The sequence below is a fragment of the Pan paniscus genome, chromosome 6 (assembly GCF_029289425.2).
Source record: "Pan paniscus chromosome 6, NHGRI_mPanPan1-v2.0_pri, whole genome shotgun sequence".
Taxonomy (NCBI): domain Eukaryota; kingdom Metazoa; phylum Chordata; class Mammalia; order Primates; family Hominidae; genus Pan; species Pan paniscus.
In genome coordinates this window covers 84,180,020-84,202,216 of record NC_073255.2, presented here as the reverse complement: position 1 = coordinate 84,202,216, position 22,197 = coordinate 84,180,020, and the positions used below count along the sequence as shown (strand labels likewise).

Genomic DNA, 22,197 nt, shown 5'->3' with positions numbered 1-22,197 from the left:
GGGAGGCTGAGGCAGGAGAATTGCTTGAACCAGGGAGGTGGAGGTTGTAGTGAGCCAAGATCATGCCACTGCACGCCAGCCTAGGCAACAGAGCAAGACTCCATCTCAAAAAAAAAAAAAAAAAAAAAAATGACCAGGCACAGTGGCTCACACCTGTAATCCCAGCACTTCTTGAGGCCGAGGCCGGTGGATCACGAGGTCAAGATATCGATACCATTCTGGCCAACATGGTGAAACCCCGTCTCTACTACAAGTACAAAAATTAGCCTGGCATGGTGGCGCGCCTGTAGTCCCAGCTACTCCGGAGTCTGGGGCAGGAGAATCGCTTGAACCTGGGAGGCAGAGGTTGCAGTGAGCCGAGATTGCGCCACTGCGCTCCAGCCTGGGTGACAGAGCGAGACTCTGTCTCAAAAAAAAAAAAAAAAAACCCAAAAAACAAAAAAAAAACCCCTCAGGAGAGTGAAATGTTGAATTAAAAAGATGGAAAGGGTTATGTCAGGCAAATTCTAAAGAGGAGAAAGCTGGGGTAACCTCGTTAATATCAAACAAACTAGCCTGTAGATCAAAATGCATTATTAAAGATTAATGCGGCCTGGACACAGTGGCTCATGCCTGTAATCCCAACACTTTGAGAGGCTGAAATGGGAGAATCATTTGAGCCTAGGAGTTTGAGGCCAGCCTGGGCAAAATAGTGAGACCCTGTCTCTATGATTTTTTTTTTTTTAAATAACCAGGTGTTATGGCATGCACCTGTAGTCCCAGCTACTTGGGAGGCTGAGGCAGGAGGATCACGTATGCGCAGGAGTTGGAGGCTGCAATGAACTATGATCACTTTACTGCACTGCAGCCTGAGTGACAGAGTGAGACCCCTGTCTCAGAAAAAAAATAATAAGGTGAAGTGTGTCAGTGTATGATGATAAAATATTCCGTTTTCCAGTAAGATAGAATAATTATTGGCCAGGCACAGTGGCTCACGCCTGTAATCCCAGCAGTTTGGGAGGCCGAGGCAGGCAGATCACTTGAGGCTAGGAGTTCAAGACCAGCCTGGCCAACATAGCGAAAGCCCATGTCTACTAAAAATACAACAACAACAACAAAAAACTAGCCAGGCACAGTGGTGCACGCCTGTAGTCCCAGATACTCAGGAGGCTAAGGCCCAAGAATCACTTGAGCCCAGGTGGCGGAGGTTGCAGTGAGCCGAGATCACGCCACTGCACTACAGTTTGGGTGACATAGTGAGACTCTTTCTCAAAAAAAAAAAAAAAAGAAGAATTCTTAACTACTTAACTTGTATGCATTCTCAAATCTGTCTTCTTCTAACCTTCACTGTCACACTTGAGTTCAGACCTTCATCCGCCCCTCTACTTCCATCCTCATTGCAGTTCATTCTCCACTCAACAGACAGTGTGGTCAGCCTAAAATTCAGATGGCTCTTGATGAGAAAGCCCCGATTCCTGAGCTTGATGGACTCCATCTAGTGGAGTCTCACCTGCACTAGACCCAGCTCCCCCACCTCTATACTCCATCATGGTGAAAGCTATGCTTGGGTTCTCCAAAACACCACATTTCCTCTGGTCTCCAGGCCTTTAAACAGCTGCTCCATATTCCTGGTCTGATCTGTTTTTCTCTTACTTGCCTAGTTGGCTGACTCCATCAGGGCTTGACTTCAATGCCTTCTCCTCTGGGAATCCTTCTTTGACCTTCCTCTTTTGGATGGGGACTCATCCTATTCTGCTTTTATGAACCCACCGTGTATTTCCTAGCAATATTTCACATTTTATCGTTGCCTTTTTACTTGCCTGACTCCAGTGAGTAAGCTGTGAACACCTCGAAAGCAAGCACTGTGTCATTCATTCATGATGTCAACAAATATTTATCAAGCACCTACTATATGCCAGGCATTCTTCTAAGAGCTAGAGATAGAGCAGTGAACAAAAAAGTTAAGCAAACACACCCCTGCCTTCATGCCACTCTCATTCTAGCCAACGGAGCCAAACAACAAACTGGGTAGGTAAGGAAAATAGATGGTTTAATAGAAGATAATAGGTGTTTGCAGAGAAGTAAAGCAAGGAGAAAGATAGGGAGTAAGGGGTGGATGTGAAATTTTAAATAAGATGATCAAGGGAAAGTCTCAGCAAGAATATGACATTTGGCCGGTCACGATGGCTCACGCCTGTAATCCCAGCACTTTGGGAGGCCAAGGTGGGCAGATCACCTGAGGTCAGAAGTTCAAGACCAGCCTGGCCAACCTGGTGAAACCTTGTCTCTACTAAAAATATAAAAACTAGCTGGGCATGGTGGCAGGTGCCTGTAATCCCGGCTACTCTGGAGGCTAAGGCAGGAGAATCACTTGAACTCAGGAGGTGGAGGTTGCAGTGAGCCAAGATCGCGCCATTGTACTCCAGCCTGGATGACAGAGTGAGACTCTATCTCAAAAAAGAAAAAAAAAAGAATATGACATTTAAGCAGAAACTTGAAAGAGGTGAGAGAGTGAGCCATTCAAACATCTGGAGGAGGCACTCCTGGGTATCTACCCAAAGAAAAAGGAGTCATCCTATCAAAAAGATGCCTGCACTTGTATGTTCATCACAGCACTATCCACAATAACAAATTCATGGAATTAACCTAAGTGCGCATCAAGAGTGGATGGGATAAAGAAAATGTGGTGTATGTATGTGTGTATATATATATATATATATGTGTGTGTGTGTGTGTATATATATATGTGTGTATATATATGTGTATGTGTGTGTGTATATATATATATATATATATATATATATATATATATATATACATGTCATGGAACACTATGCAACCATAAAAAAGAATGAAATCATATCCTTTGCAGCAACATAGACGTAGCTGGAGGCCATTATCCTAAGTGAATTAAGAAAGGAACAGAAAACCTAATACCACATGTTCTCACTTATAAGTGGGAGCTAAACATTGGACATAGAAATGGAAACAATAGACACTGTGGACTACCAGAGTAGAGAGAGAGGGAGGAGGGTAAGGGTTGAAAAGTGCCTACTGGGTACTATGTTTACTATTTGGGTGATGGGTTCAGTAGAAGCCCAAACCTCAGCATTATGCAATATATCCATGTAACAAATATGTACACTACCCCCTGAATCTAAAATTTTTAAAAATATAAAAAGAGAAAGATACCTAAAGGAAGAGTATTCAAGAGAGAAGGAACAGCCAGTGCAAAGGCTCTGAGCAGGAGCAGGCATGGACGGTTCACAGATCAGCAGGGAGGCGCATGTGGCTGGATTAAATAAGATGATCAAGGAAAAGTCTCAGCAAACAATATGACATGTGGCCGGAAGTTCTGGAAGCTCAGAAAGCTATTATTGGATTGCAAGACCCATCGCAAGGATCTTGGACTTTTATTTTGGGTGAGATTGGAAGCTTCCAGAAGATTTTCAGCAGAGAGATGGCACACCCTGACTCCAATTTAAAGTAACATGATTTTAAATAATATAGTATTTTAAAAGCAGTCACTCTGGATGGTGTGTTGATAAAAAGCTGAGGGAGGCAAGGAGGGGGAACTGGGGAACCAGTTAGGAGGCCATTGCACTAACCTTATCAAGAAAGGAAGTTGGCTTAGAACAGGGAGGTAGCTGTGGAGGTGGAATCTGGATATGATTTGCTAATGGATTGAATATGGTGGATCAGAGAAAGGGGTAAGTAAGGTGTTTGGCCTAAGCAACTGTAAGGATGGAGTTATCATTACCAAGAAGGAATAGATGCTGGATGAGTGTATGGGTGACGGTGGTTACACAAGAGGATCAGTTCAGTTGGGTCATCTAAATTTAAAATGCTTATTAGACATCCAAGTGGTATGTCAAGTAGGGAGCTGGATATACAAAGTTGGAATTGAGGGAAATTTTTGGTTTGGAGATAGAAGTTTCAAACAGCCAAATTAGCATGTAAATGCTATTGAAAGCGCTGAGGATGGAAAACTCTCCAAGAAAGTGACTACATATAGGAGAAGTTATATCAACTGTACTCAGCACAGCGCCTGGGGGCAATTGAAGTTTATAATTTATAGATCCTGGTTTATTAGGCTGTTCTTGCCTTGTTTTAAAGAAATACTGGAGACTGGGTAATTTATAAAGAAAAGAGGTTTAATTGGCTTTTGGCTGTACAATATCTGCTCAGCTTCTGGTGAGGCCTCAGGGAGCTTTTGCCCATGACAGAAGGTGAAGCAGGAGCAGGCACATCAATGGGCAAGAGTGGGAAAAAGAGAGTGAGGTGAGAAGGTCCTAGACTTCTAAACAACCAGATCTTGCATTAACTAACTAAGCAAGAACTCATTTATCACCAAGGGGATGGTGCTTAAACCATTCATAAGGGATATGGCCCCATGATACAGTTACCTCCCTCAGACCCCATCTCCAACACCATCAATCACATTTCAACATGATATTTGGAGGAGACAAACACTCAAACCGCATCACCTGATAACCTTTAAAAGAGCAATTTCAATAAAGTAACAATGGCAGAAGTTAGGTTTCAAGGCATTAAAGGTATAAGAGAGAGGAAATTCAAATTAAGAGATAAGTAGAGCTGTGGCTAGAGTCATAAAGATCTGGTTATATTTGTAGCTTGATTGAAGAAATGAAAGAAAGGAGTGAAGATAAGTAGAGCTGTGGCTAGAGTCATAAAGATCTGGTTATATTTGTAGCTTGATTGAAGAAATGAAAGAAAGGAGTGAATAATGGCTTAGGGTACCTACAGTGTGGCAAGAGGGTCAGAGACCGAAGGAAATGAGAGTGAAGGAAGACAGGTTTTTGAGAAGTAAGGGAGACAACTTTTCAACAAAATGGAAAGTAATATTCTCTGAAGGCAGTAAGGGCCCAGGACACCAGGATAGGAGATTGAGGAGGAAGAACACATTTTTAAAAATCTAGACTGTGGCAGGGATGGAAGGCAGTGTTGGCTGACAGAGAGTCAGACGAGGCAAATGAAAAGATGAGAAGGGCCCAGGCACAGTTGGAACACAGGTCTCCAGTGGGTGTGGTCAGTTGGCACCTGTCCCTGGCTGTGTGAAAGCAAAGACCAAGGAGACTCGTAAAACCTGCAGTTCAGAGTGACCATGAGGTACCTGGGTGGTTGGTGTGATCACAGAGGTGTATTAAACACACTACTTGCACTGGCAATGAACATTCTGAAAAGGGAATTAAGAGAACAAAACCATTTACAATAGCATCAAAAAGGATTAAATGCTTAGGAATAAATTTAGCCAAAAAAATGCAAGACATGTACACTGAAAATGAGAAAACATTATTGAAAGAAATTAAAGATCTAAGTAAAAAAGATATCCTGTGTTCATGGATTAGAGGACTTAAGAGTGTTAAGATGGCATTTCTTCCTAAATTGATCTAGAGATTCAATGCAACCCCTATCAAAATGCCAAGTGCCTTTTTTTTTTTTTTTTTTTTGCAGAAATGGAAAAGCTAATCCTAAAATACATATGAAATTCAAGGGACACAAAATAGCCAGAACAGTATGGAAAAAGAACAAAGTTGCAAGACTCACACTTCCCAGTTCTAAGACTTACTACAAAGCTATAATAATCAAAGCAGTATAGTGTGGCACAAAGATAGACGTGGAGATCAAAGGAATCACATTTAGAGTCTAGAAACAAACCCTCACATTTATAGTCCATTGATTTTTGACAAGAGTGACAAGACAATTCAATAAGGAAAGAATAGTCTTTTCAGCAATGGTGCCGGGACATAGATATCCACATGAAAAAGAGTGAATTTGGACCTCAACCTTATACTATACAGAAAAAAAATTCAAAGGGCATCAAAGACCTAAATATAAGAGATGAAACTATAAAATTCTTAGAAAACACAGGGGTAAATCTTCATGGCCTTGGATTTTGCAATGGTTTCTTAGATATGACTTCAAAACCACAAATAACCAAAGAAAAAAATAGCTACTTTGTATTTTACCAAAAAGAAAAACTTTGATGCTTCAAAGGACATTATCAAGCAAGTGAAAAACAACCCACAGAATGGGAGAAAATATTTGTACATCATATGTCAGAAAAATGTCTTAGTATCCAGAATATGTAAAGAACTCTTATAACTCAAAAATAAGAAGACAAATAACCCTTTTTTGATGGTCAAAAGAGTTGAATAGACTTTTTTTTCAAAGAAGATATAAAACGGTCAATAAGCAAATGAAAAGATGCTCAACATCTTTAGTCATTAGAGAAATGCAAATTAAAACCACAGTGGCCACTTCACACTCCTACTAGGATGACTAGAATCAAAAAAAGCAGACAATAACATGAGTTGGCCAGGATGTGGAGAAATTGAAACCCCGGTTCATTGCTGGTGGGAGTGTAAAATGGTACAACTGCTTTGGAAAATAGTTTGGCAGTTCCTTAGAAAGTTAAACATAGAGTTACCATATGGCCCAAGGATGAGTAATTCTACTCCTAGGTGTATACCTCAGAGAATTGAAAACATATGTTCATATGAAAATTGTACATGAATATCCACAGCAGCATCATTCATAATAGCCAAAAAATGGAAACAACCCCAATGTCCATCAGCTTGAAAAGGAATAAACAAAATGGTCAAAATGAGGAGACCACACCTTGAAGAGACACATTAAAGCAGCACATACATCCAGTTGCTCCAAAGACCTGAAAGGAGAGGTCTGGGGGCTGGAAGACATTGTGCAGGAGAGAGAATCACACTGAAGCCTAGGAAAGTTGAAGCCAGAACATTCTAGAGGAAGGCCAATCAGTAGCATCTCCAGGCAGAGAAACACACCTAGACAAAGACTTAGAGGCAGGAAAGCCTATTGAATGTGCAGAGGACAGGAAGAAGAGACCCTCAAGGAAGGAGCATGAGGGATGAGGAGTCATGGTAGGTGGACAACACCCCAAAGGCTCCTGGTTCAGGACTGGGGCAAACTTTGGACATTTGGTTGACAGCAGATCCAAGGGTTCACTACCCACCTGCCTCATGGTAGAAAAGCGGATGTGAGATCTGTTTGCCTAACTTTAACCCCATCATTCTTCAGACCACAGTACTGGCTTCTAACTTTCTCAGAAAAGGAGGCAAGTATTGGTCCCTTGGCCAGACCAGCAGAACCTATGCACATGACCCAGTATTTTCAGTGAGATAAACACCTTCCCCTGGAAAGGAAATCCCACTCAGGGGCCCTCCTCACCTGCCCCAGCCTACCCTGCATGGCTGCATGGCTTAGGACTGCCATGTGGCCTCTGCAGGTCCTGGCATTCTAGGTCTCATTGTTTCACTCCCTAACAGACCTCAGAAAGGAGAACCTCTAACTCCCAGTGGCATTTAGCTTCCCTCTTTAAACATCTGGGTCACAGATATGCTCAGTTAATTAATGTTCTTAGTGCTGCTCATCTGCCTGCTGGATAATAGATTGATTCATAATTTCAGTAAGCAGCTGCGTATATCTTTCCCTGAACATAAAGGCAGCTTGCTGTCATTCATCACTTTGCATTTGGAGAATTTAAATATATTCAGGCAGACATTGTTTAGGGAGGGGGAGGGAGGGCTTCTGATTTTCTTACCATTTTGCTTCTAACAATTACTTTGATTTGGAACTAATTGGGGTTTAAAGCACACGTTAACCACATCTCTCTCAAGGGCACTTAATAAACTCCCTGTCCCTTGTTCAAGGAGACCAGCCAGGCCCTCCTTTTGGGATAAGAGCCAAGAGCTTCTGAGTACCTTTCACCAAGAAATGAGAACCCTATGCAGAGAATCTTATCTGCCAGAAAAGAGCCACTCCTGTCCCTGAGCAGAGCTACTTATTTCATTCCTGGGCAGAATATGCTCAAGCTTTCTGGAGGAGGTGGGGTTCTCCTGGCAATCTGGGAGGGGGCTCTTCTGCTGCTCAGCTGCTGGGCCATGGCAGCCAACCATCAGGTATTTGGTGACCAAAAGAAAGCGGCCAGCACCCAGCCAGGTGACCAGATGTCTTCATGCATCAGTTTCCTCATCTATAAAATGTAAAGAATAATAAAACATATCTTGCAGAGTTGTTGGGAAAATTGCATTATTCCCTTTACAATGGTTAGAAATGATGCAGAGTGTTTTTTTTTTCTAATTTATTAGGCAACAGCTGTGTAGATGTGGCTGCCTTTTCAAATGATGCCATTCACCACAGTTATGTGCTCAACCCCAAACATGTTTTGAGCACTTGGTCTGTGATTTGCTTCTAGTAAGGAAGGAAATTAATTAGGCACAGCCCCTCCCTCTCAGGAGTGTGAAAGATGGGTGAATGAATGCATTTTTTTAAATTTTGGAATATGATTCTTAAACAATATAATTTTCCTTCCCCAGGAAAGTAAAGGCAGCAGAGGCGAGGCTACTAGCATAGTACAGGCCCTGTTGTGGGAAGGTTGCCAGGCAACACCTTCCCTGTATCAGTCAGGAATTGCTGCATAACAACTACCCCAAAACATAGTGGCTTAAAACAATATGCATTTTTTATTGCTCACGAGTCTACAGGTCAGCTGGATGGTTCTCTGATCTGGACTAGGCTTGGCTGATCTAGGCTGGATTCATTCGTGCATCTCCTATCAGCAGCTGGCAGGTTGGCTGAGGGCTCCCTGATCCAGGTTGGCCTCATCCATTTGGTTAACTGGTGGTTAACTAGCAATTGGTTGGGCCACATGACTCTCATCCTCAAACAGGCCAGCCTGAGCTTACTGTTCCAAGAGACTGAAAGGATTCATACAAGGCTAAAAGTCTCGTCTAGGAACAGGCACAGCCTCACTTCTGCTCCATTCCATTGGCCAAAGCAAGTCACAGGGCCAACCAACATTCAAGGGATGGGGGAACAGACTCCATTTCTTGATGGAAATTGCTTCAAAGCCATCTTGCCATGGGTGTATAGAAGGAATAGCGGAGGATGTGGTCAGTTTTGCAACCTACCACAATCATCCAGCATTTGTTGTTGTACATAGAGCATAAAGCAAGTACTAGGATTATGTTGCCCACTTACGATATTTTTGCTCTGCTCTTTCATTATTATAAATTATGTTGCAATAAATACCCTACCCATGAATTTTTTGTTTGCAATTCTGATTATTTCCTTCTGATAGAGTGTATTAGTCCAGTCTCATGCTGTTAATAAAGACATACCCAAGACTGGGTAATTTATAAAGAAAAAGAGGTTTTAATGGACTCATAGTTCTACATGGCTGAGGAGGCCTCGCAATCATGTTGGAAGGCGAGGGAGGAGCAAAGGGATGCCTTATGGGGCGGCAGGGAAGAGAGCATGTGCAGGGGAACTGTCCTTTATAAAACCAGCAGATCTCATGAGACTTATTCATTATCATGAGAACAGCATGGGAAAAACCTCCCTTCATGAATCAATTACCTCCCACCAGGTCCCTCCCACAACACATGAGGATTATGGGAGCTACAATTCAAGATGAGATTTGGGTGGGGACACAGCCAAACCATATCATGGAGTTCTACAAATGGATTCTTTTTAATTTCTATTTTGATTCAGGGGAGTACATATATAGGTTTTTAACAAGGGTGTATTGCATGATGCTGAGGTTTGGGGTATGCTTGAAATCGTCACCCAGGTAGTAAGCATAATACCTAATAGGCAGTTTTTCAACTCTTGCCTTCCTTTCTCCCTCCCTCCTTTTGGCATTCCCAGTGTCTGTAATTTCCATCTTTATGTCCATGAATACCCAATATTTAGCTCCCACTCACAAGTGAGAACATACAGTATTTGGTCTTCTGATTCTGCATTAATTCTCTTAGGATAATGGCCTCCAGCTGCATCCATGTTGCTACAAAAAACATGATGCTGTTCTTTTTCATGGCTGTATTGTATTCCATGGTGTATAGGTACCACATTTTCTTCATCAAATTCACCATTTATGGGCACGTGGGTTGATTGCATACCTTTGCTATTGTGAATAGTGCTGCAATGAACGTGTAAGTGCATGTGTCTTTTTGGTAGAATGATGTCTTTTCCTTTGGGTAGATACCCAGTAATAGGATTGCAGGTCAAACAGTAGTTCTACTTTTAGTTCTTTGATAAGTCTCCAAACTTCTTTCCACAGTGGATGAACTAATTTACATTCCCACCAACAGTGTATAAGCATGCCTTCTTCTCTGCAGCCTCATCAACCTCTGTTATTTTTTGACTTTTTAATAATAGCCATTCTTGCTGGTGTGAGATGGTATCTCATTGTGGTTTTGATTTGCATGTGTCTGATGATTAGTGATGAGCATTTTTTCACAAGTTTGTTGGCCACTTGTATGTCTTCTAGTGAGAGTGTCTGTTCATGTCCTTTGTGCATAAAAGTGGATTAATTGAATCAAAGGCCATGAACATTTTAAAAGAACAAAGTATATATTTAGAAATCTCCTTTTTGAAAGGTTGTAGTAATCTACCCTCCCTCCAGCCCAATAGTGAGAGGGCCCATCTTAGACTTCAGTCACCAAAATGTGGTGAATAATCTCTGATTTTAGTTTCAGTTTTTGGGTTTTTTTTTTTTGTTTTTTGTTTTGGTTTTTGTTTGTTTTTTGAGACAGAGCCTCACTCTGTTGCCCAGGCTGGAGTGCAGTGGCACGATCTTTGCTCACTGCAACCTCCACACCCCCAGGTTCAAGCAATTCTCCTGCCTCAGCCTCCTGAATAGCTTGGATTATAGTTGCTCACCACCACACCCAGCTGATTTTTGTAGTTTTAGAAGAGACGGAGTTTGGCCATGTTGGTCAGGCTGGTCTCAAACTCCTGGCTTCAAGTGATCTGCCTGCCTCAGCCTCCCAAAGTGCTGGGATCACGGGCATGAGCCACTGAGCCTGGCCTAATCTCTTTTGTAAAATGTGGTATCTCATTATTTTAGATTTTTGTTTCTTTTCATATCTATGAGGTTGAGTACTGTTTAATGTCTGTTTCTTCTTCAGTGAATGGCTTCTTTGAGCCTTTTGCAGCAGGGTAGATTTAGTCAATCCCCCTTTGTAAGTGGGGAGGAAATGGAGACTCAGGTTACTTGTTCAAGGTGGCCCAGCCAGCTGAAAGTAGAGCCATTTAGAAATTAGACATCCAGCTTCTTCATCTATTCCTTCTCCCCGACGTTGCTGAACAGAAGACTAGGTCCTAAAACATTGACTGAGGATATGCTTAGATAAAAGATCAGGGCCGGGCGCGGTGGCTTATGCCTGTAATCCCAGCACTTTGAGAAGCCGAGGTGGGCAGATCACGAGGTCAGGAGTTCGAGACCAGCCTGACCAACATGGTGAAACTCCATCTCTACTAAAAATACAAAAATTAGCCGAGTGTGGTGGTGCGCACCTGTAATTCCATGTACTCAGGAGGCTGAGGCAGGAGAATTGCTTGAACCTGGGAAGCGGAGGTTGCAGTGAGCTGAGATCATGCCATTGCACTCCAGACAGGGCAACAGAGTGAGACTCCATCTCAAAGAAAAAAGGAAAAAAGATCAGAGAATTGCCCTGGGGACTCTGTATCCAGGCTCAGAAACCTGGGTGGCTTTCTGAAACAGGGCTGTCCTGTGAGGTGAGCATATGGCCTGAGTGACAGGCTGGGATGGTGGCCAGGACTGCAGTATTGACAAACAGCAGGAGTAAAGCCGAGAGACCTGAGCCCTGCTTCCTCCCATGTCTCACTCCTGCCTCCCACTTCCATTCCCTTGCTGCTCTGGTCTCTCGACAGCTTGCCCGCTACACCAAGGAAGGCTTCCTGCACTTGGGTGCCCTGGGGACCACCACACTCCTCCCTGACACCCGCTGCCTGGTGGACAACTCCAAGAGTCGGCTGCCCCAGCTCCTGGACTGCGACAAGGTCAAGAGCAGCCTGTACAAGCGCTGGAACTTCATCCAGGTGAGTGCTGTATGGACAGAGCCAGCACCCAGAGTAGCTGCAAGAGGCTGCAGACCACAGAGGGGAATCCTGCTTCCCCAGGGGTCCCCAGCAAAAAGCGACCCTGAACCCAGGTCTCCCTGCCCCGGGCTGGGCTTGTGGACCCAAAGCACTTCCTGGGGGCAGCTGTGGAGTTTCTGCATGGAGTAGCATTTCTGATTCCTACGTCAGTGCTAGGCTAGTTGAGCTCTGATCAATCCTGAGATAGGAGTGAGGGGGTACTTCCTTGAAATCCACTAAGTACCCACAGCCAGTGGGGTTGAGACCATCAGACCAAGAATATCTCAGGAAACTCAACATCCTGACCCCATCCTGACCCCATCCCCCACCAATGCTCCTCACCTGATTCAGATACTCCAACTGGGTGAAGCTTATTTAGGTTCTGACTTCAGAGTCCCCAGAGGAGGTCCTCATGCTTCCCTGCCCCAGTCTCATGCAAAGAATTTTGGTGGAATTGATTCTCTGCAAGAAGCTATGTGCCAGGCGCCATGATAGTTAAGCCTCTCTCTCTCTCTTTCTTTCTCTCTCCTACTGCACTCTCTCTCTCTCCCTCTCTCTCCCTCTCCGTCTCCCTCTCTCTGCCTCTCTCTCCCTTTCTCTCTTTCTCTTCTCTGTCTTCTCTCTCCTCTATCTCCTGTCTTCTCTCTGTTCCTCTCTTCTTTTCTCTCTCTCCCCTTTCTCTTTCTCTCTCTCCTCTCTATCTTCTCTCTCTTCCCTCTTTTTCTACCCCTCCTCCCTTTGTCTTCTCTTTGTCTCTTTGTCTCATTCTCTCTCCTGTCTCTCTTCTGTCTCTATCTTTTCTCCTCTCTTCCCTCTTTTTCTCTCTCCTTTCTGTCTTCTCTTTGCCTCTTTCTCCGTCTCTTTCTCTTCTCTTTTTCTTTTTCTCTTTCTCCTCTCTCTGTATCTCTCGCTGTCTCTCTCTCCTCTCTCCTCGATTTTGCCCCCTCCCAGAATGGAGCCATCATGAACAAGGGCACGGGACGCTGCCTGGAGGTGGAGAACCGCGGCCTGGCTGGCATCGACCTCATCCTCCGCAGCTGCACAGGTCAGAGGTGGACCATTAAGAACTCCATCAAGTAGAGGGAGGGAGCTGGGGCACTGGACCCTGGCCCCCAGGACATGGCTGCTCCCCCCAACATCTGGACCAGCTGCCCTGGCAGAGAGACAGCAAGGGGCCGGCAGGTGCTCAACGGGCCCCCCAGGGCTTCTCCAGGGCAGCACAGGGACCCCGGATGAAGACTCTGTCCCCCCTCAGGCATTCAGCTGCCCACAAGTTTCCTGCACCCTGGAAAAGCCCCCCACCCTTCCTCTGGGAAACTGAGAGCTGTCTTCCACAGCCTCTGATGTGGAGCTGGTACTGAGGAGCAAGACTGTCCAGTTCTCCTCCACATCTCCCATCCCAGAATCAGGATCTGGGACTGGCAGGGTCCCCTCCTGTGTCTCATCTCTTGCAGCAGCAGCTGCTGAACTCCAGCCATCAACACGGTGGGAGGCAGCGGGGGCTTCAGCCATGTCCTAGCTCCCCGCCCTAAAAGGAGGCAGTGAGGACTGGGCACTATTTCCTCCAAGGTTACTTCTACCCAGATGACACCTGCCTGTTCACGCCCCAAGGCAGCTACTGCCCCTAACCCTTCCCACCAGGGTAGCTTTGGGCACTGCAGCTCTGGACTTTTCTGGCCCCTCCTGAGATGACCTGATGGAGCTGATGCTTTCTCTCCTAATCACCTGGGCACTAGGCTCTTATCAGTGTGCTTGGGCCAGCTCTCCTGCCTGTGTCTAGAGGAAGCCAGAGACAGAAATAGGCTAAGCCTGCAGTCGGATCTCAGCCACAAGGGCCCCGCAGGATGAAGCTGGGTCAAGGACCAGGGAGCCCTGACTCCCAGAGGCTGCCACCAGGGAGAAGCAGCGGTCCTCCATCCAGAACCTAAGGGCTGAAGCAAAGGCTGCCAGGACCCTTGAAGATGCTTTTGGCTCACCTCATTTCACCCCACGCTCTGCTGGCTGGCAGAGGAGAAGGCAGTCGTTTCCTCTCTGAAGAGTATTTTTTTCGATTGCCCTCTGGTTAGGGTGCACATATAAATCAGAGTTAATATATGAACGCGTGTGCATGCACAAGCGTGTGTGTGCCTGCGTGCTGTGCGTGGCAGGGTGTGTGTGTGTGTGTGTCTGGCTGTGCGTTCCGGAGTGTGTGACGATGCTGACCTAGCTGTGTGGCCTTGGGCTTGCTGCTTCATTACTCACCTGGATGGGGACGAGGGATGAGAAGGGTATGGGTTTGGCCCCATGTCACTGGCCGGAAGGATGTGTCTCAGCCCTGCCCTGTGGGGTGCCCCCGATTGGAGGCTGTCCCATCTCCCAGTCCCCATCTCTTTTTCCCCACACTGTCCCTGGCCAAGCCCTTCCCAGAGCTGAACCCTGTAGCTGCCCCCTTGCCCTGTGTGGGATTCGCAGTGTCTCATTTGGTGACATCTTACTGGTGATCATCTCCTCACCCCATCTCCCACCTTGTGGAATAAATACATGTTAGCACTTCCCAGAGTGGCCTCCTTTGTGTCTTGATTTCTCCAGAACTGGAGGTGGGGAGGGGAGTGATGGAGACGTAGGAGGAGAGCTTCTTTGGCTTTGAGGGTTTAGTGTTACTTATTTATCTATTTATTTGAGATGGGATCTTGCTCTGTGGCCCAGGCTGGAGTGCAGTGGTGCAATCATGACCCACTGCAGCCTCAAACGCCTGGGCTCAAATGATCCTCCCACCTCAGCCTCCTGAGTAACTGAGACTACAGGTACACATCACCGTGCCTGGCTAATTTTTTAAAAAAGATTTTTGTAGAGATGGAATCTTGCTATGTTGCCCGGGCTGGGCCTGAACTCCTAGCCTCAAGAGATCTTCCCACCTTCACATCTCAAACTGCTGGGATTTCAGGTGTGAGCCACTGCATCCAGCTAATTTAAAAAAAAATTGTAGAGCGGGGTCTTGCTATATTGCCCAGATTCGTTTCAAACTCCTGGCCTCAGGCAATCCTTTCACCTCAGCCTTCTGAGTAACTGGAACCACAGGCACAGGCCACTAGACCTGGCTGATTTTTGAGAAACAGGTTCTTGCTGTGTTCCCCACTCTGGTCTTGAATTCCTGGCCTCAAGTGATCCTCCCACCTCAGCCCCTCAAAGTGCAGAGATTACAGGTGTGAGTCAGTGCACCAGGTCTGGGTTTGCTCTTAGTAAAGGCAAAAGGCCCCCGCACACTGGGGCTGACTAAGGCAATGCCGGTCTACCCTTGCACTCGCCTTTTCCCCCTCAAAGCAGGACAGAACTGGACACCTGACCCTCGCTTACTAACCCTTGTGTGTCCCAGGTTAGGAACGTCAGGTTGGCACAGAAAGCTCTAAGGAAGGGGCGACTTACCATGGGACTTGGCCTGATCCAGCCGCTTCCTGCCACTATCCAGAAAATTCCACCTTTTTTTTTTTTTTTTTTTTGCTCTTCTCACCCAGGCTGGAGTACAGTGATGCAATCTTGGCTCACTGCAACCTCTGCCTCCCAGGTTCAAGTGATTCTCCGCCCCAGCCTCCTGAGTAGCTGGGATTACAGGCGTGCAACACCACACCCGGCTAATTTTTGTATTTTTAGTAGAGACAGGGTTTCACTATGTTGGCCAGGCTGGTCTCAAACTCCTGACCTCAGGTGATCCACCTGCCTCGGCCATCCAAACTGCTGGGATTACAGACGTGAGCCACTGTGCCTGGCCTCTTTTTTCCTTTTTTTTTGTTTTTTGTTTTTTTGCCACAGGGTCTTGCTCTGTTGCCCAAGCTAGACAGAGTACAGTGGCACCCTCATAGCTCACTGCAGCCTCCAATTATTGGGTTCAACCAATCCTCCCACCTCAGCCTCCTGAGCTGGGACTACAGGTGCATACCACCATGCCCAGCTGATTTTTTTTTTTTTTTTTTTTTTTACTTTTTATAGAGACAGGAGTCTCACAATGCTGCCCAGGCTGGTCTCAAACTCCTGGCCTCAATTGCTCCTCCCAAGTTGGCCTCCCAAAGTGCTGGGATTATAGGCATGAAACTCTATGCCTTGTTACATACTTGGTTGGTTGTTTGTCATTTTTGTTTTTTGAGATGGAGTCTCACTCTGTTGCCCAGACTGGAGTGCAGTGGTGTGATCTCGGCTCACTGCAACCTCTGCCTCCCGGGATCAAGCAATTCTCCTGCCTCAGCCTCCCAAGTAGCTGAAATTACAGGCATGTGCCACCACGTCTGGCTAATTTTTATATTTTTAGTAGAACAACAGTTCCACCATGTTGCCCAGGCTGGTCTTGAACTCCTAACCTCAGGTGATCTGCCCACCTCAGCCTCTCAAAATGCTGGGATTATAGGCATAAGCCACCACGCCCAGCCACATACTTGTTCTTAATCTTTGACTGGACTGAAACATTTTTAACTTCTCCCAGCATTGTCTGAAACTGAATTAAATTTTTTTTTTCAGTGAATGAAGGTTTTTAATGCATTCATGTGAATGGTGGGTTCTTAGAGGCATATTTTTAGATGCAAGAAATTTTCTCAATTGTGGCTGAATATATATATAACAAAAAATGTGTCATTTTCAGCATTTCTAAGGACAGAGTTTGGTAGTCTTAAATAAATTCCCATTATCATGCAACCTTCACTGTCATCCATCTCCAGAACTTTCTCATCTTCTCAAACTGAAACCCTGTCCCCATGAAACACTCACTCCCCATTTCTCCCTCCCACCAGCCCCTGCCAACCATCATCCTTCTCTCTGCCTCTGTGAATATGATGATTGCAACAGTGAATTAATGATGTTAACACCATTTAAATCTTCACCTGTCTGTGTTCATCTTCTCCTCCCCAATGTGTGGGAATGAGGACGTGTTTGGGTCTTTCCAGGCCCCTCATAACACACACACCATTCCCAGGACACGGCTATGCCTGGCCCATGATGACAGTGAACTCAATTAGAAGCTCACTCATTCATGCATTTTATAAACATTCCCGTTTTACAGACATTCGTGCATTTTACAAACATTCCACATGCTCATTGTACACACATTCCTTGATCCTCTGTGGGGTCCAGGCTCATGTTGTGTGCCTGAGACACACCTGTGAAGAAGACAGCCATGTATTGGGAGGCTGGTATTGGGGCCAGGCGTGGTGGTATTGGGGCAGGATGTGGTGACTCACGCCTGTCATCCCAGCACTTTGGGAGGCCAAGGAGGGAAGATCACTTGAGGCCAGGAGTTCGAGACTAGCCTGACCAACATGGCAAAACCCTGTCTCTACCAAAAATACAAAAATTAGCCAAGTGTGGTGGTGTACGCCTGTAATCCCAGCTACTAAGGTGGCTGAAGCAGGGACAATCTCCTGAACCCAGGAGGCAGAGGTTGCAGTGAGTCGAGATCACACAACTGCACTCCAGCCTGGGCGGCAGAGCAAGACTCTGCCTTGGAAAAAAGAAAAAAAAAGAACTGGTATTGGAACCAGGGAAATAAGCACCAACCAGGCATGACACAGATGTTGACATGATTCTACAATTGCGCTGTTGCTCTTTGAAACCATTCTGGGAGCTAAAAGGGCATCTCTAGTCAGGCAATAGAGGGGAGACTTCCCTGAGAAAGCTGCATTTCACCTGAGATCACCAGAAAGGGAGATCATGAGATGAGGGAATGGGGAAAAACGAGGAAATGAGAAGTATTAGGAGGTATTAGCTTCCTATGGCTGCTGTAACAAATAGCCACCAACTCAGTGGCTTAAAACAACACAAATCCATTCTCTAACTGTTCTGGGGGTCAGAAGTCTTGAAATCAAGATGTTGAGAGCTTACAACATAGAACTCCTAGGCTCAAGCGATCCTCCCACCTCACCCTCCCAAGTAACTGGGACTACAGGTACGCACCACCACGCCCAGCTAATTTTTTTACTTTTTTTTTTGTAGAGACAGGGGTCTCGCTATGTTGCCCAGGCAGATCTTGAATTCCTGGTCTTGCACAGCTGTGTTCCTTCTGGAGGCTTTGCAGGGAAATCTGTTTCTTTGTCTCCAACAACTTTTAGAGGCTTCCTGCATTCCTTGGCTGGTGGACCCTTCCTCTAACTTCAAAGCCTACAGCATAACATCTTCACAATCTCTCTCTCTCTCTCTCTGTGTGTGTATGTGTTTCTCTCCATCTCTCTCTGTCTCTCTCCCTCTACTCTCTCCCTCTGTCTCTCTCTTTCTCTCCCTCTCCTCTATTTCTCTCTGTGTCTCTCTGTCTCTTTTTCTTTCCCTCTCCTCTATTTCTCTGTCTGTCTCTCTCTCTCTCCCTCTACTTTTTCTTTCCCTCTTCTCTATTTCTGTCTCTCTTTCTCTCTCTGTCTCTCTTCCTCTACTCTCTCTGTCTCTCTGTCTCTTTTTCTCTCCCTCTCCTCTCCCTATTTCTCTCTCTCTGTCTCTCCCTGTCTCTTTTTCTCTCCCTCTTCTTTCCCTATTTCTCTCTGTCTCTCCCTGTCTCTCTCCTTCTCCTTTCTCTCTTTCTCTTTGTGTCCCCCTACGCTTTCATCCATCCTCACATCCCTCTCTCTCTAATTCTCCTGCCTCCCTCTTTCCTGTATAAGAACTTTCATGACTACACTGGACCCATGTGGATAATCCAAGACAATATCTCCATCCCCAGATCCTGAACATAATCACAACTGCAAAATGCCTTCTGCCATATAAGCTACCCTGTCCACAAGTTCTAGGGATGAGAATGAAGACATCTTTGGGAGCACGTTATTCCACCTACTACACAACAAATATAGTGATTTCCTTTTTCAAGAACAAGAACACTTTTCTGGGAATGCAGATACACTGTTGGTGGGAGTGTAAATTAGTTCAGCCATTGTGGAAAGCAGTGTGGCGATTCCTCAAAGGGCTAAAAGCAGAACTACCATTCAACCCAGCAATCCCATTACTGGGTATCTACCCAAAGGAATATAAATCATTCTATCATAAAGACACACGCATGGCCAGGCGCAGTGGCTCACGCCTATAATCCCAGCACTTTGGGAGGCCGAGGCAGGCGGATCAGCTGAGGTTGGGAGTTCGAGACCAGCCTGACCAACATGGAGAAATCCTGTCACTACTAAAAATACGAAATTAGCTGGCCGTGGTGGTGTCATGCCTGTAATCCCAGCTACTCGGGAGGCTGAGGCAGGAGAATCGCTTGAACCCAGGAGGCGGAGGTTGCGGTGAGCCCAGATCACGCCATTGCACTCCAGCCTGGGCAACAAGAGCAAAACTCCGTCTCAAAAGAAAAAAAAAAAAAGACACATGCATGTGAATGTTAATTGCAGCACTATTCAAAATAGTAAAGACAAATGTGGCACATATACACCATGGAATACTATGCAGCCATAAAAAAGGATGAGTTCATGTCCTTTGCAGGGACATGGATGAAGCTGGAAACCATCATTCTCAGCAAACTATCACAAGGACAGAAAACCAAACACCGCATGTTCTCACTCATAGGTGGGAATTGAACAATGAGAACACTTGGACACAGGGTGAGGAACATCACACACCAAGGCCTGTTGCGGGGTGGGGAGCAGGGGGAGGGATAGCATTAGAAGAAATACCTAATGTAAATGTTGAGTTGATGGGTTCAGCAAACCAACATGGCACATGTATACATATGTAACAAACCTGCATGTTGTGCACATGTACCCTAGAACTTAAAGCATAATAAAAAAAAATAGTAAACACGTGGAATAAACCCAAATACTCATCAATGACAGATTGAATAAAGAAAATGTGGTACAGATACACCATGGAATACTATGCAGCCATCAAAAAGAGCAAGATCATGTCTTTTGCAGGGACATGGATGGAGCTGGAGGCCATCATTCTTAGCAAACTAGAGCAAGAACAGGAATACTGAAATACAAAATACTAAAAATACCAAAATTAGCCAGACATGATGGCACACACATGTAATCTTAGCTACTCGGGAGGCTGAGGCAGGAGAATTGCTTGAATCACGTGTTCTCACTTATAAGTGGGAGATAAATGTTGACAACTTATGAACACAAAGAAGGAACAACAGACATTGGGATCTATGTGAGGGTGGAGGGTCGGGGAGGGAGAGGAGCAGAAAAGATGACTAGTGGGTACTCGGCTTTAATACCTGGGTGATGAAATAGCCTGTACAACAAACCCCCATGATATGAGTTTACCTATGTCACAAACTTTCACATGTACCCCAAACCTAAAATAAAAGTTAAGACCCAGTGCGGTGGCTCATGCCTGTAATCCCAGCACTTTGGGAGACTGAGGCAGGCGGATCAAGAGATCAGGAGTTCAAGACCAGCCTGGCCAATGTGGTGAAACCCCGTCTCTACTAAAAATACAAAAATTAGCCGGGTGTGGTGGCGCCCACCTGTAGTCCTAGCTACTCGGGAGGCTGAGGCAGGAGAATCACTTGAACCTAGGAGGCAGAGGTTGCAGTGAGCCAAGATTGCACCATTGCACTCCAGCCTGGGCAACAGAGCCAGACTCTGTCAAAACAAAACAAAAAAAAAGAGATTCGCCTGCCTCAGCCTCCCGAATAGCGGGGATTACAGGTGTATGCCACCACATCCGGCTAATTTTTGTATTTTTAGTAGAGACAGGGTTTTACCATGTTGGTCAGGCTGGTCTCAAAGTCCTGACCTCAAGTGATCCACCCACCTCAACCTCCCAAAGTGCTGGGATTACAGGTGTGAGCCACTGAGCCCGGCCTGCAACCTAATAGCTTTTCTCCCCCAGGCAAAGCCAGGAAAAATCCCCCTCGCTCCTGCCTTCCATGTAAGATTTCATCAGAATGAAAACATCTTGTAATTAGATAGTGGTGATGGACCGGGTGCGGTGGCTCACTTCTGTAATCCCAGCATTTGGGGAGGCCGAGACGGGCAGAACACCTGAGGTCAGGAGTTTGAGACCAGCCTGGCCAACATGGCGAAACCCTGTCTCTACTAAAAATACAAAAATTAGCTGGTCACGGTGGTGCACCCCTGTAGTCCCAGCTACTCAGGAGGCTGAGGCAGGAGAATCGCTTGAACTGGGGAGGCGGAGGTTGCAGTGAGCCGAGGTGGCTGCCACTGCACTCCAGCCTGGGTGACAGAGTGGGACTCCAACTCAAAAAAAAAACGATAGTGGTGATGGCTGCAGTCTTGTGAATAGCCTAAAAATCACTGTACGCGTTTAAAGGGTGGATTTTATAGTATGTGATGTCTACTTCCATTTTTTTAAGTCAGGGGCAAAGGATCTTATCGGAAGAAAGGATTCCAAGGCTAAAAAGAGCATAACTGTGCTGAGCTGGCTGATGTCAAGGCCCCTCTGCACCTGGACTGGTGGCCTCTGAGGCCGCCGGCTGCTCTAGGTTATTCATAGGGAACCAGTGCCACCTAGTGTCCAAAGTATGAACAGCAAGAACATAACGACGTCAGGGAGGAGAAGGCAGCCGGGGACTGCTCAGGACAGGGGCAGACACAGCTCCGGAAAACGTTCCCATGTTCCCATCTCCCTGAATTACACACCAGCAGGGTGCAGTTGCTCAAACACAGCCAATGCCCCATTTCTTGTCAAGTGTTAATAAAACATGGTGAGATGTGAACCTAACCACTTGTAATTGCTCTGACAAAACGAGGACAAGTCTGGCCTCTGAGGGTGACCGCAGCTCACTCCTGGCCCTCTCTGGGTCTTCTGGATCGTTGCCTCAACTGAAAAACGAAGGAAGGCCAGGCGCGGTGGCTCACGCTTGTAATCCCAACATTTGGGAGGCTGAAACTGGAGGATGGCTTGAGGTCCGGAGTTCAAAACCAGCCTGGACAGCATAGTGAGACCCTATCTCTATAAAAAAAATTTTTTTTTAATTAGCCAGGCATGGTGGTGCATGCCTGTAGTCCCAGTTACTTAGGAAGCTGAGGCAAAGGATCGTTTGCACCCAGAAGTTTAGAGCTGCAGTGAGCTGTGTTTGCACCACTGCACTCCAGCCGGGGCAACAGAGGGAGACCCTACCTCTGAAAATTTTTAAAAAATAATAATAAATAAATAAATAAATAAATGGGATATTCAGCAAGAGTTGGACACTCAGTACCTGCCTGGCCAGGTGGGCTCCCCTAGATGAACAAGGGGTAAGCAAAGAGAGAGTATGACACCCCAGTACTCCCACCCCCATCTCAAGCACCCACTGTCCAGCTCCAACTGGCCATTCTCCGCAGGAGCCTAGCCCAGGGGGCCAGAGTGTAGCTATCTGTTCATGAGAGT

At 45.9% G+C, this 22,197-nt stretch overlaps 1 protein-coding gene across 2 annotated transcripts in view; it reads left to right on the top strand.

Annotated features, from left to right (window-relative positions):
- The window catches only part of GALNT17 (polypeptide N-acetylgalactosaminyltransferase 17), a 582,348-nt gene extending 567,893 nt beyond the window's left edge, over nucleotides 1-14,455 (top strand). For both annotated transcript variants that reach the window (XM_034964282.3, XM_034964284.3), the window contains 2 exons: nucleotides 11,713-11,880; nucleotides 12,871-14,455. In XM_034964282.3, the coding sequence (XP_034820173.1) occupies nucleotides 11,713-11,880; nucleotides 12,871-12,999 (297 nt within the window). In that variant the 3' untranslated portion in view covers nucleotides 13,000-14,455. The remainder of the gene's footprint in view (nucleotides 1-11,712; nucleotides 11,881-12,870) is intronic.
- The last annotated feature ends 7,742 nt before the right edge of the window (nucleotides 14,456-22,197 follow it).